At 36.2% G+C, this 12,166-nt stretch overlaps 1 protein-coding gene across 1 annotated transcript in view; it reads left to right on the top strand.

Annotated features, from left to right (window-relative positions):
- USH2A (usherin) overlaps positions 1-12,166 on the top strand; it is a 388,963-nt gene that overhangs the window by 215,383 nt on the left and 161,414 nt on the right. The window contains exon 37 of the mRNA XM_026844632.1: positions 11,882-12,061. Within this exon, the coding sequence (XP_026700433.1) occupies positions 11,882-12,061 (180 nt within the window). The remainder of the gene's footprint in view (positions 1-11,881; positions 12,062-12,166) is intronic.

Below are 12,166 nucleotides of genomic sequence, written 5' to 3'. Positions count from 1 at the left end.
ACATATATATATATATATATATATATATATATATGTGTGTGTGTGTGTGTGTGTGTGTGTCTCTGTCTGACTGTCTTAGTATTCTATGTACACTATTTTTCCACTAAATGGATCTGCCATTCATCAAATTTGTTTGAGACACCATATGACTTTCCATCCAGCTGTTTTTACAAATATGCATACCTCATAGGAATTAAAGTGAACAGCCTAGGAGCTTATTGGTTATTTCCTTGTTATAATAAGTTGTATTTCATTCTAGACTGTTTTATAATGAGGCCGGATCATCTTAAATAATTTGCAAAAGATTTAAAGTTGCTGTGGGGTTTTTTTGGGGTGGGGAATATTTATCCTCTATACTAAAAAAAAACAAACACATCAATAAAGAATACGTTGTAATACATAAAAGCAAAAGAGAATGTTCGTCTTGTACAGACTTTACATTCCTGACTTCAGAATCCAATATCAATGTTTTGTAATGAATGTCCCGGGTTTTCATTGCTGTTTAGTTCGGATACTGTTGAGGATACTTATTTTTTCGATTTTTAGATGTTAGCATGGCAAGGTCCTGGTAAATAGTGTGCACCTGGTCAACATTTATCAATAGCCACACTGAAAGAGAAGGCAAGACTAACTAACATAAACTGATTAAAAATGTCACTGTGGAATTGCAAGTGTGAAATGCAGATCGGCAGGAGAGAGTTTGGATTTTCTGCCAATAGAGTAGGATACTGATAATGGATTTTTCCATAGTTTGACCATTCTTTAACAAGGTAAATAATATCTGTATTAATTATCCGTAATTTTCTAATTCAACTATTTATTTTTCTGACAGTCTTTCTGTTTGAAAATACGTGTTAAAACATAGGAGGGAGCTTTGTTGAGTCTCTTTCACCATTCTGATCTATACAGGTACGTTTTCCAGAAGAGTATTTCTTCCCAGCAAACTGCATATGAGGATCAAATACGATTTTAGAAATTGAGGACTCTGTCCCAATTCTGCAATGTTCAGGCAACATGTTTTTCTGCAAAGACAAGTTGCTTTACATTAAGTCATTTAAGTTCCCGTGCCACCTTGGGAGAAACTTTAAAGAGAAATTTGTTTTGCAGCTGGTTAGTCTGACACATGAAATACTGATAATACCAGATCACAAGCAGCTTTTCTCTCTTTAAGAGGAGTTAAAGTTCTTGTTATTATCTGATACATTTCCAATTCTCAGAGGACTTGAGGGGGAAAGAAAGGTGACAGGATTATATCCCTCAAGGAGTTCCTCATTCAGCCCTATTTACCCTTAGGGTGGTTTAGATTAAGTACAGGGTCATTTTTAATTGCATCTGGATATCTGAAATTAAGTTTCTAGTACAGAAAGGATCAGGTATTACCTCTTTTCCAGAGGAGAGAGTTGGAGGAAATTCTTATCTTCCTACCTGTGTCAGATGACTGCATTAACCCAAAATGAATCCAAATCTGTAGTTCCCTGGATGTTGTGATGCATTTGAATGCAAGTTTGACATAAAGAGAATCCTTAATTAACTATTTGTCCTCAGGGAGTTTCACAACACGAAGTTGCAGGGTTATACTCAGGAGTCTTTGTTGCTCATGAATGTAGAAATCCATGTACTTTATTTTCAGTTTTGGTTGTTTGGGTTTTTTGGGTTTGTGTGTTTTGTTTTGGTTTTGTTGTTTGTTTTGTGGGTTTTTTTTTTATTTATTTCTGTAACTTCTGTTGTTGACATATCATTCAAGGTTCTTACTTTTCAGCAGTGTAGTTCATCTGTATTTTTGTAAACAGAAAATTATCCATCTGCTAACTGCTTATTTGGAGATACTGTACCAGAAAGTTTCCTTGCTCATTCTCTTGGCAAATGAGAATTCTGACAGCAGAATACAGCATTTTCTGGTTAAAAAAACCCCAACAAAACAAAACAAAAAACCCCAAAAAACAATCACATAAAAATACCCACAACCAAACCCCCCCAAAATGCTACAAGTAAGTTGACTTTTGCATATAACATTAGAATTTTGTTCATCTAATCTTTTTGTTTAATATTTACTATATATATATAAATAGAAGGAAACATATATAAATAGAAGGAAACAGACCATCTATTAATTTGCCTTGTATTAGAAGGTTCTTCTTATAATCTTGATTAGGCACAGTGCTTCCAGTACACTCTCCAATCAGAATTCAAATAGGGAATGTTAAGAATCAAGCTAGTGCACAAAACCAGTATCTGCTGGGGGAAGACGTGCCACCTGCAGATGTCAACAGAACTGGGGAGAGGAATGCTGAAGCCCCTTAAAGTTTCTAGCCTGTCTTGTGTTGAAGGCTTGAGAATGAAGAATGAAAATTCTGTGGGATGTTATCTTCAAAGATGCAGAAGAAAGTAAGTGTTTTACACTTAGATCTGACAATTTTAAAACAACACAACAATTGTTGAGAATTAAATGTGTTTCAGAAATGACTAAAACATTTCCAAGAGTTTGCAATTTTCATAGTAAATTTCTTTTAGAGGTGGTTGTTTGCATAATTACTTCAAAATATAAATATCTAAGTATAGATTTGCATTATAGTTGCTACAACTGAATATGCCATACCTGACAATAGATGCAAGTTTAGATGTGCTTTAATATTTGCAGGAAAAATTCTTCTACAAAAATGGCAGTATATTCATTCCATATATGTAATCAAAGCATATAATTTACTTTCAAGACAAGCTATTTCTTAAAAAACATACGAATTTATTTTCCTATTGTTGGGTATTTATTAAGCCATTCCTCTAATGTTGCTGAACATTCAAGAAGCTGGTACCAAAGAAGTCTGAGTATTTTTCTGTAGTAGGTAAATATCAGGACTGTGCTCTTCCTGCGTTTAATCACTTGCCAAAGATGTTTATATCATGTGTTCCTGTGCCAGGGACAGACTATTATCTATTAAGGACAGGAAAAGCCATTTCAACTTTACTCCAGTAATTTAGGATTGCACAGTAACCCTATATATTCTGCAGCCTGAATTCCCTAGTAATGCTTGATTTTTATTTTTTTTTTTTTTAATATGATAGGCACACTGTCATCCCCTTCCTCCCTCATTTCATCTGTATATCTCCTTAGTTTTAGCTACAGACCTCACTAATAAAAATCACTAGTGTCTTGGCACTGAGTAATGTGCCATTTAAAGTTTCATTTGAATGGCTAGAAAACAGTTTTGCATGTACTTTAGGATGATTATTGGGCAATGCTTACTCAAGCTTCAACAGAGTTTGAACAGCTTCAATACACCATCTACTAGCATGACTTCCTTCAGCACTGGATATACTTTTCTATAAGTACAGGTGTCTTGGAGGAAACCAAAATTAAAGCAAAAATGAAAGCAGTCTCTGACTTCTACACTGGACTGTTTCTTTAGTGAAGACTCTAGCATCAGACAGCAGATAATGTTTTAGCTGATCTTCTGCATCTCTCTTTTCACATAGTTATGGTTTTGTCACATGTACACTAATCTGTTTATTGTACTGCATAATTTATTGGTTTTCATCTTATTAAGCAGATATGTAAGGCTGAACCCCATTTCTTTGAGGAACATATTATCAGTTCTTAACAGGTTGAAATTCCTACTGACTACCAATAGTAGGACAGTGTCTGAGACTATCCCTGTTGCCTTGGAATAGTCTAGGGAATAAGAGCAACCTTCTGGAGATGGCACTGGTATCGAGTAAAAAGAAATTTTCCAATAAGTTCTTCTATGAAAACAGTCTATTAGTTAATTAATATCTTCCAGACTTTTTAACCAAGATGAAGGCTGAGGAGCCTACGTTGACAGTGCTTAGGTATCTATGGTAAACCCGAAATGCAAAAAAAAAAAAAAAAATTATGACATTGGACACAAAATGATTGATGTCAACAGTGTGAATATATGACCCAAGCGGAATATATATTATATGACTAGGGCTTCTGCAGATGAAGAAATTGCATTTGGATACTCATATGAGTTGGTTTCAAACAAATATGCTTCTCTTTAGAGACTAACATAAAAAAACATCTAGTTTCTGGGATTTGACAAGCTTTGAAGTTTTTATTTGAACTGTATTTGGTCATTTATAGACAATGTGATGTTATGCCACTTGGGGTACTAAACTGTGCTGGAACACTTTCTCCTGTTCATGTTGGGATAAGACCACCTGGACCCTGGAAGCCTGTGTGAAATCCACATGAGTTGGTTCTACTCATGTAAGGCTTTCCAGAGTTGGGTGACCTCACCCTATTTTATCATTTCTTTAGATCATGGACTGAGTTCTTACAGTGTGTCCCTACAACAGTTAGTACAGTGTGTGGGAGGGGTCCAGGACTGATGCTCCTTGGTGCTGTTGCAGCAAAGTGAGTTACAGTACAGATGAATATATTTACAGTGGAAATTTAATATGCTATACTGACTACACTGTTTTAACTGGAAGGTCTAAATGAGACAGACTTAATTGCAAGACTCATTGGACATTTCTATGTTTATTAAAGAGTAAAGAAAAAGCCTAAATCAGTGATTCAAATTAAAATAGTTTATTCTTGACAATTACATCTAATATTACAGAGTTTTTAAGTTGAAAGCTTCATGGCACTGAACTGGAAGATCAAAAGGGTAGATGAGACCACACACCAAATATTCTACTCTGCCTGACATCATGACAGAGCCTAATCTCAGCTGCAGTCATTTAACTATCCATGGGGTCTGTGCTTTCTTTATGAGCTCCCCCATCAAGCTGTAGGCTTTATTCATATTTCAGTCCACAGAATTAATAAGCATATAAATGCACATTCCTTTGTGTTTGTAACACTAATGATCACTTATTTCTACTGACAGGAACATGCTTTCATTTAATGATTACCCCTGCTTTGCCTTAGGGTTCTTTAAGTATTCTGCAAATTTTCATAGAATTATAGAACAGGTGAGGTCAGAGATCACTTCTAGAGATCATCTAGTCCAACCCCCTTCTCCAGGCAGGGTCAGTTAGAGCACGTTGCCCAGGACAGTGTCCTGTTGGGTTTTGGGTACCACCAAGGATGGAGACTCCACAACCTCTCTGGGCAACTTATTCCAGTGTTTGATCAACCTCAAAGTAAAAAAGTTTGTTTAAGTTTAAACAGAATTTCTTGTATTTTCTGTATGTACCCATTGCCTCTTGTTCTGTTGATATATACTGCTGAGAAGTGTCTCGCTTTACACCCCCACATCAAATATTCATACACATTGATAAGATACAAACCCCCACCCCCCTTCCAGGCCTTCTCTTCTTGAGGCTGCACAACCTCAGTTCTCTCAAACTCTCTTTGTGTGACAGATACTTCAAGCCCTTAATCATCTTTGCATGGCCTCCACTCCAGTAAGTCCATATCTATCTTGTACTGGGGAGCCCAGAACAGGACGAGCACTCCTGCTGTGTCTCACCAGGGCTGAACAGAGAGGAGGGATCCCTTCCCTTGACCTGCTCACAATACTCTTCTAATGGAGCCCACGAGGCTGTTGGCCTTCTTTGTTGCAAAGACTCATTGTTGGCTCTCAAATTCAACTTGTTGTCCACCAGAACTTCCATGTCTTTTTCAAAGCAGAAAAGCAGCTTTCCAGCGTCAGCCCCCAGCCTGTACTAGGGGCCAGCTCAGAGTGACGGACAGCATGTTCAGCACTCTGTACATCTCAAGACAGTCTGAGATAGCTTACCAAATTTAAGTCCGTGAAAAGTCACAGAAGGTGCCTTTGCCTGTTTTAAAGCGAGGGAAACTGAGCTAGCAAAGAAACAACTGGAGTAGTACAGGCAGAAACTACATCTGAGTCTTTGAGCATTCAGATTCCTGTAGTATATGGCCATAAGGACTTTCATCTTGTTCTTTAAGTATTTTCTATTTTTCAGTCTTAAAACTAAATGCTTATTTAATAACCAGGGAAAAAGGGAAAAGCTAAGGTTTTTCAATGCAGATAATATAAACTGTTAATTATTTACAGTAAAATTAATATTTTGGATTCATAGATTTTCCAGTTTGCCACAGTGCAAAATTAACCATTTTGCCTCATCCAACAACTCCACCTAGCCCATGAGAATGAAAGTTTCATCTGATAAGAGTTTTGGACTCAGTTTGATGGACTGAGACAATGATATGTTCATAGAAACAATATATCTGTCAACTCAGGAGCAGAGGAATACATAGGGGTTTAGGAGATTGAGGCACAAAATTGGCAGTGTATTTATCTGAAATCAAAAACAAAACCTCCAAAACAAACAAAAAACCTCACCACAAAACAGACACACACCCCTCAGCACTTTGTTGAAAAGAGGGATATAGTGTCAAAACACAAAACCCACTTCATAAGATCAGTATAATAATTGGGATGACAATTGGAGAGCAGTTCATTATTACAGCTCTTAGGAAAAGAGAGTCACCAATAATTTTGAGGAAAGACTTTTAGCTGTTTTGTGTTGGGATAACTGAACTAATGGAAAGTCATGGGTTTTGTTCAGAATACTGCACTAGAAACAGTGGGAAAAGGAGAGAGGGAGAGAAGAAAAAGCTGGGACGAAACAAGTAGCTTGTGTGGAAGTTAATGAGGCTGAAGAATAGGCAAAACTAATGGACAAAAGAATGAGCTTACAGATAAGGAAGTGTGCAAATTCAGAGAATTTCCCCAAGAAAGTTGTGGTGCGAAAGAGCCAGAAACCAGCACAGGAACAGAAACTGGTGGACAATGAGGACAGGATATGGGGAAAAGGAGTGAAAAAGTGAGTTCTTGTTTCATTTTTATTTTGCTATTCTGACATCAACTTTTTCTGTGGCCCAAGATAAGATGCTTAACCTCTGTATGCTCACACTCATATAAAGCAGGCATAAAAATAACTGTAATGTTTGTGCTAGTTAACTAAGTAATCTTTGTATAATTCTTTAGATCCTCATATGAAATGTTCCTTGACCTGTATTTTTGCTACCTTTATTCTTTGAGTAGTCTTCTACAGTGGTAATAGTTCAGCTTTTATCTGAATATTGTGGAGCATCACTCTCTCTAATGTAAAAGAGGTTATCGGGACCTGTATGTACATAATGGAAACAGTATAGATTGGTAATAATATTTCAGAGCATGATACAAAACCTTACAATGTAGTAGCACACAATATCTAGTGTACTTTTGTGATTGAAGACTCACATTATCTTGAAATAATGATATTGAAAGAAAATAATACTCATTAAACATATATGGTGATAAGACTTAAGTGTTTCAGGCTCAAGTACCTTTTAGGTGGAAATCTCCCTACATTTCACAAACTATGGTTCTTTAATATTATTTAAGTTCAGACAAATCTGGGGGTAAGAAGAGCAGTCAGCCAATTTCTAGGACATCGCAAATAGGAAGAGATAGAAATTTGTTTTATAAAGGCAGTTCTGTTTGTATTCTTATCGGACTTCAACAAATCTGAAAAGTATAAGGATTTTTGACCATTCTGTATAATGATGGCCAGCTCTTGATGATTGGGGAAAGAATAGCCTGTGAGCATGCAGTAATATTCTTCACTAGCATGGCCTCCTTTCTTCCTGAAGTCACCAGCATAGATGTGTCAGTGCATTTGTGATGCTGACACATTAGATTGGTTATGTTTAAACTTACTACTTTAATAATCACAAGTGCAGTGGTAGTAGTAGAAGTATTTAGGTATTGCCTACACATATGGAACATGATTTTTTTCTGTTTAATACATAAAAAGGAAACACCTCAATTTATTACCTTTTTCCTTAAAAACATTAGTTTTCATCCAGATGGAAAAAGTACCTTTAAATGTGGTAAAATCTAGAAAAAAACCCTCAATTTTTAAGATGTGAGATGAATGCGTTTAGTTTGTATTATTTCTTTTTTCCATTGCAGTCTTTGTCATGAGAATGGTTTCATGTTGTACCATTTCCTGCACTCCTTACAGCCTTTGTCACATGAATAAGATATCAGAACACTAATGACTAATATACAGTATTCTGTGTCTGCTGATACTGTACTGTACTACCGTGACCTTTGCAATATTATGTATTCTGATTGGCTGTCCATTTCACCTCTTTCCCACAAGTTAATAAGGCTGTAAAAAGGAGAGAAGTTGAAATGGCCAGCCAGTCAAATTACAGAATATTGAAAAGGTCAGAGCAGTACAGCACACAGAAAAAAATTATGGAATATATGAGGCATTAAAATTCTTGTGACAATGATTATAACAAGAATGGAAAAGGATACCCATTTATGTTATTTCAATCTAGTGAACCCCATAGGATGACGGACCCAGGACAGCAGTAATTTACGCACCACCGACCCACAGGAGCTTTATTCACCTATTTACAGGGGTGTTCAGTAACATGAATGCACGTCTGCTTGGGAGCCCCCTTCAAAGTGTCCACCCAAAAACATAGTGAACCTTCAAACACAAATACTCACCAGCAGGAGTGCTGTGTGAATCTTAGCACTTCTAAACAATGATTTTGAATGGAATATGTATTTGTGTATCTTTTTAATGAAAACACGTTTTATTACTTGACTTTGTTTCAAGTATATGTAGTTTTTAAGTATGTATATGTATATTCTTTAGGCCTGATTTTTTTCATTTGGATAATGTTTTCCTGAAAAGCTGAGATACTTCAATCTGGTATAAACTAGGAATAAACAGAACAGCACAGCTTTTTCTCAAGTACGAAACTTAGCCCAAAATTCCCTCAGAAATATTGGGGGAAATATGGAGAGCCTTACGAGCAGGAAGGCTAGTAAAAGAACAAAACCTTCAGAATGCAAAAATATGGAAAGATTAAGGAGCATGGGAAAGCCTTTTGTGTCTGCAAAAGTCTTTTTTGAGAGGCTATAGGAGACCGTGGCTGTGAGCACCCTTCTGTCTGAATTCATCTTTTGGTAAGGCTACCTGCATGTGGCAGTATTGAAGGACATGTTGAACTGCTGCTAAGAGTGTTTTCTGTCTCCTTAGGTTGTTCATGTTAGCTGTGTCTTGAGGGGATCTTTCTTGTTGGAGCACTGGTGACTGTTCACAGCAGAAGTTACGAGGCAGAAATGTGCAGTAACAAGGAGGTGTTCTGGTAGAAACTACTTGTCTGAAGTAAAACAATGTCTCTTAGGACTTCACCAGTTTCTGAGGCAGCTGCTGTTTACATCTGCGGCAGACTTAGTGGTAGGCTCCAGTAGGACATGTGAGCGGAATGGAGAGAAAAACACACATGAAAAATGAAAAAAGAGAGGCCTCATCCATTTATACTCACAAATAGGGTCCACACTGAAGCAGTCTAGGCAGGAATGGCACAGAGCGATATGACAGGGTTATCGCTGTATCGCTTTCTGTCAGGCTGAACCTATGCGTCTGCATTTTCCAGCCCACTGAAAGCAAAGTTTAAGCAGTGAGAAGTGGCAAAGCGGCATATTGCAAGTCATCCCCAGCAACACCTGCATTTTAAAAATGTTCTTCTAATATTTTACTTGCCAGTATTGGTAAGTTGCTTGGCTAGCAATCAGGGTAAAATGCCTTTTGTCTGTGTACAATTCAGCTTAGGCAACTTGCAAGTGCACCTCAGCTTTTTATTAGAAGTAATGAAAAATGTCGAATTGCTGTGTTGTCTAACTCATTGTAAATTTGCAAGTTCATTTTTGAGCTGAATAAAATGGTTATGTAATTACATACTTCTCCTAATTATTGAGTAATTATATACTTCTTATAATTGCCGAGTAATCACTCTGCTATAACTAGAATTTAATGTTACAACTAATTGTATAATTACTGTATATTAATGTTGTTATCCAGGCAACTTGGAATAGAGTGTTATCCTTTTAATTCCTTTTCTGTTACTCAGAACTGTATTTTTAAAAATATAGTATAGTTAGCAATTGGAGGAAAGATTAATAGTGGAATAAAAATCTCAGCAGAAGAAGTACATGCTTTCATTCTGGGCTCAGGTGGATGAGAATAAAAATATTAAGATGTTAAAACTGTACTGTAGATAGAAAAAGTTTGATTTTCTCATGAACTGGGCAGATAAATTGCTGTTAGGGAGCCTACTTTTATGCTTGAGGTTTGAATCTATCCTATGTGCCTTGATCTGTCAACACTGGATTTTTAAACTTTCCTACACATTTTAAGTGAAACCTTTAAAAAATGCATCTCTTTTCACAGCCACCCAAGACCTTTAAGTGTTCTATGTCACTAGGATCTTAAGCATGTATACGTCATTTGGCCATTTCTAATGGCTTTATTGTTGTTAATAAAACAATAGGTGTATATAAGAGTTTCATGTTGTTGGGTGGGCATCACAAATAGTCGCAGAGTGCCTGGTGGTGCACAGAAAAGCTGTGATAGATAATGGGAGAAATGCGCTTTGTTGGATTGTATCTACTCCCATATCACAGACAGGGACAGTTTCACAAAGATACAGAAGGAAGGTTTGATATACAATTTAAGAGCTGAGATCAAATAATGCAGATACATTTTTCTACTGCTGGCTGAGTAGCCTGGGTACATAAGAGTAATCTCAGACAAAAAAACTTTGCTTCAGCAGAATTGCTATGTCCGTATGTGGAATGTGTAAAATGTGCTTGTTCTTGCATGACAAGAAGCTTTGCCTCCATGGCTGGGGATCCCAGAATTAGAGCGAAGTCCAGATCACTCATTCATACTAAAATGTCTTGAGAGCGTGACTGAAATGTACTGCATATGCACCTTAGTGCACATCATAGAAATATGGAATATTTGAAAAAAAGGTTTCAGGTTTAATAAAATTTCGATTTTAACAGTTCATTTGAAACTTGCGTAAAAATGAGTAAACCTGATGAGTTTCACTTAAAAAATTAATTAAAAGAGAGTTTCTAGGATTTTTTTCACTTCTATTTTGTAGAGGACTCAGATGTATATATTGAGTCTTCTGCATGTAACAATGCCTTAGTTTAAGATATTTTTAATAGTTACATTCTCTTTAATCCCATTCTTGTACCTGTGGTCTCCTACTTGCATGATTCTGCTGTTGTTTGTAATGCAGAATTTCCATTGACTTCAATGTGAGAGCTCTCCATGGAATGATGGATAGTAGTAATAATATTAATCATTTATATAGCACTTTAAATGTTCAAAATATTGGATAATCTTTAAATGAGCTCAGCTTTGCTCTCAGATATGTGAGTGAAATCTTCACTGAGTCCAAAAAAATTGTTATTTGACAAACAATTTTTATATTTTCCAGTCTTACTGATCAGTTCTATTTTGTTATTTTCATAGGGTAAAGTATTGTCTTATCTTAAGTCTGAGGTCTTAAAAGGGTTGTAAAGGACGTGTAGGTTGCTGTGGTGTCTTCTGATGATTTCAACTGATAAACCAAATGCTTCAAATCCTTATATTATCTTTGAGAGGACTTCAGGCCATGATGGAAAGTATGTGTTTCTTGCTGCATTTGACTAATTCCTATGTATGCAGTGAAATTAGCTTATAAACCGTTAAGGTAAGTGTTTTTCTAGTGAATTCAAGAATACCAGTTTTTCACAGGCACAAGTATTAATGTTTTGAATTTGCAGTTATCACACAACTGTTTTAGAACATGAGTAATTTCTGAAAACTGGCTTCTCTTTGTAGCTTTGCAACTGCATCATCAGTTCATTTACTTTTGAAGTTTTACAAGTACCACAAACTGTTAGCAAAAGGAGGGGGAAAACGGTGAATAATATTTTTTCTTCCAAATAGGCCATTTTTTGTTGTTATTGGTATCAGTATCAACATTTCATTTGGTTAGAAATAAGAATTGGTTCATAAAGACAGTGAATTGTAGCAGATGCAATGTCTAATGTTTGTTCTCTCTCCCCCCCCTTTTTTTTTTTTTTTTTTTTAATAACAGCTAATGCTAATTATTCTATTGTAAATGGTACTCGGATGTTATGCAGCAGCAACGAATCCAATGTATGGGTACCTATTAAAGGACTGATTCCATTTTCTAACTACACAGTACAAGTGAATGCTTCCAACAGCCAGGGCAGCTTGATAAGTGATGCTATAACAGTAGTCATGCCTCCAGGAGGTAAGTATGAAAAAATGCTTTTTGTGTGCATGTAACAATTACACAAATACTCTGTTGAACAAAACATTATTTATTATTACAACTGAGGACTGGAAGTTCAGAAGA

Source organism: Athene cunicularia (assembly GCF_003259725.1).
Source record: "Athene cunicularia isolate RWA chromosome 3 unlocalized genomic scaffold, athCun1 chr3_part1, whole genome shotgun sequence".
Classification (NCBI taxonomy): domain Eukaryota; kingdom Metazoa; phylum Chordata; class Aves; order Strigiformes; family Strigidae; genus Athene; species Athene cunicularia.
This window is presented reverse-complemented; position numbering and strand designations above follow the sequence as displayed.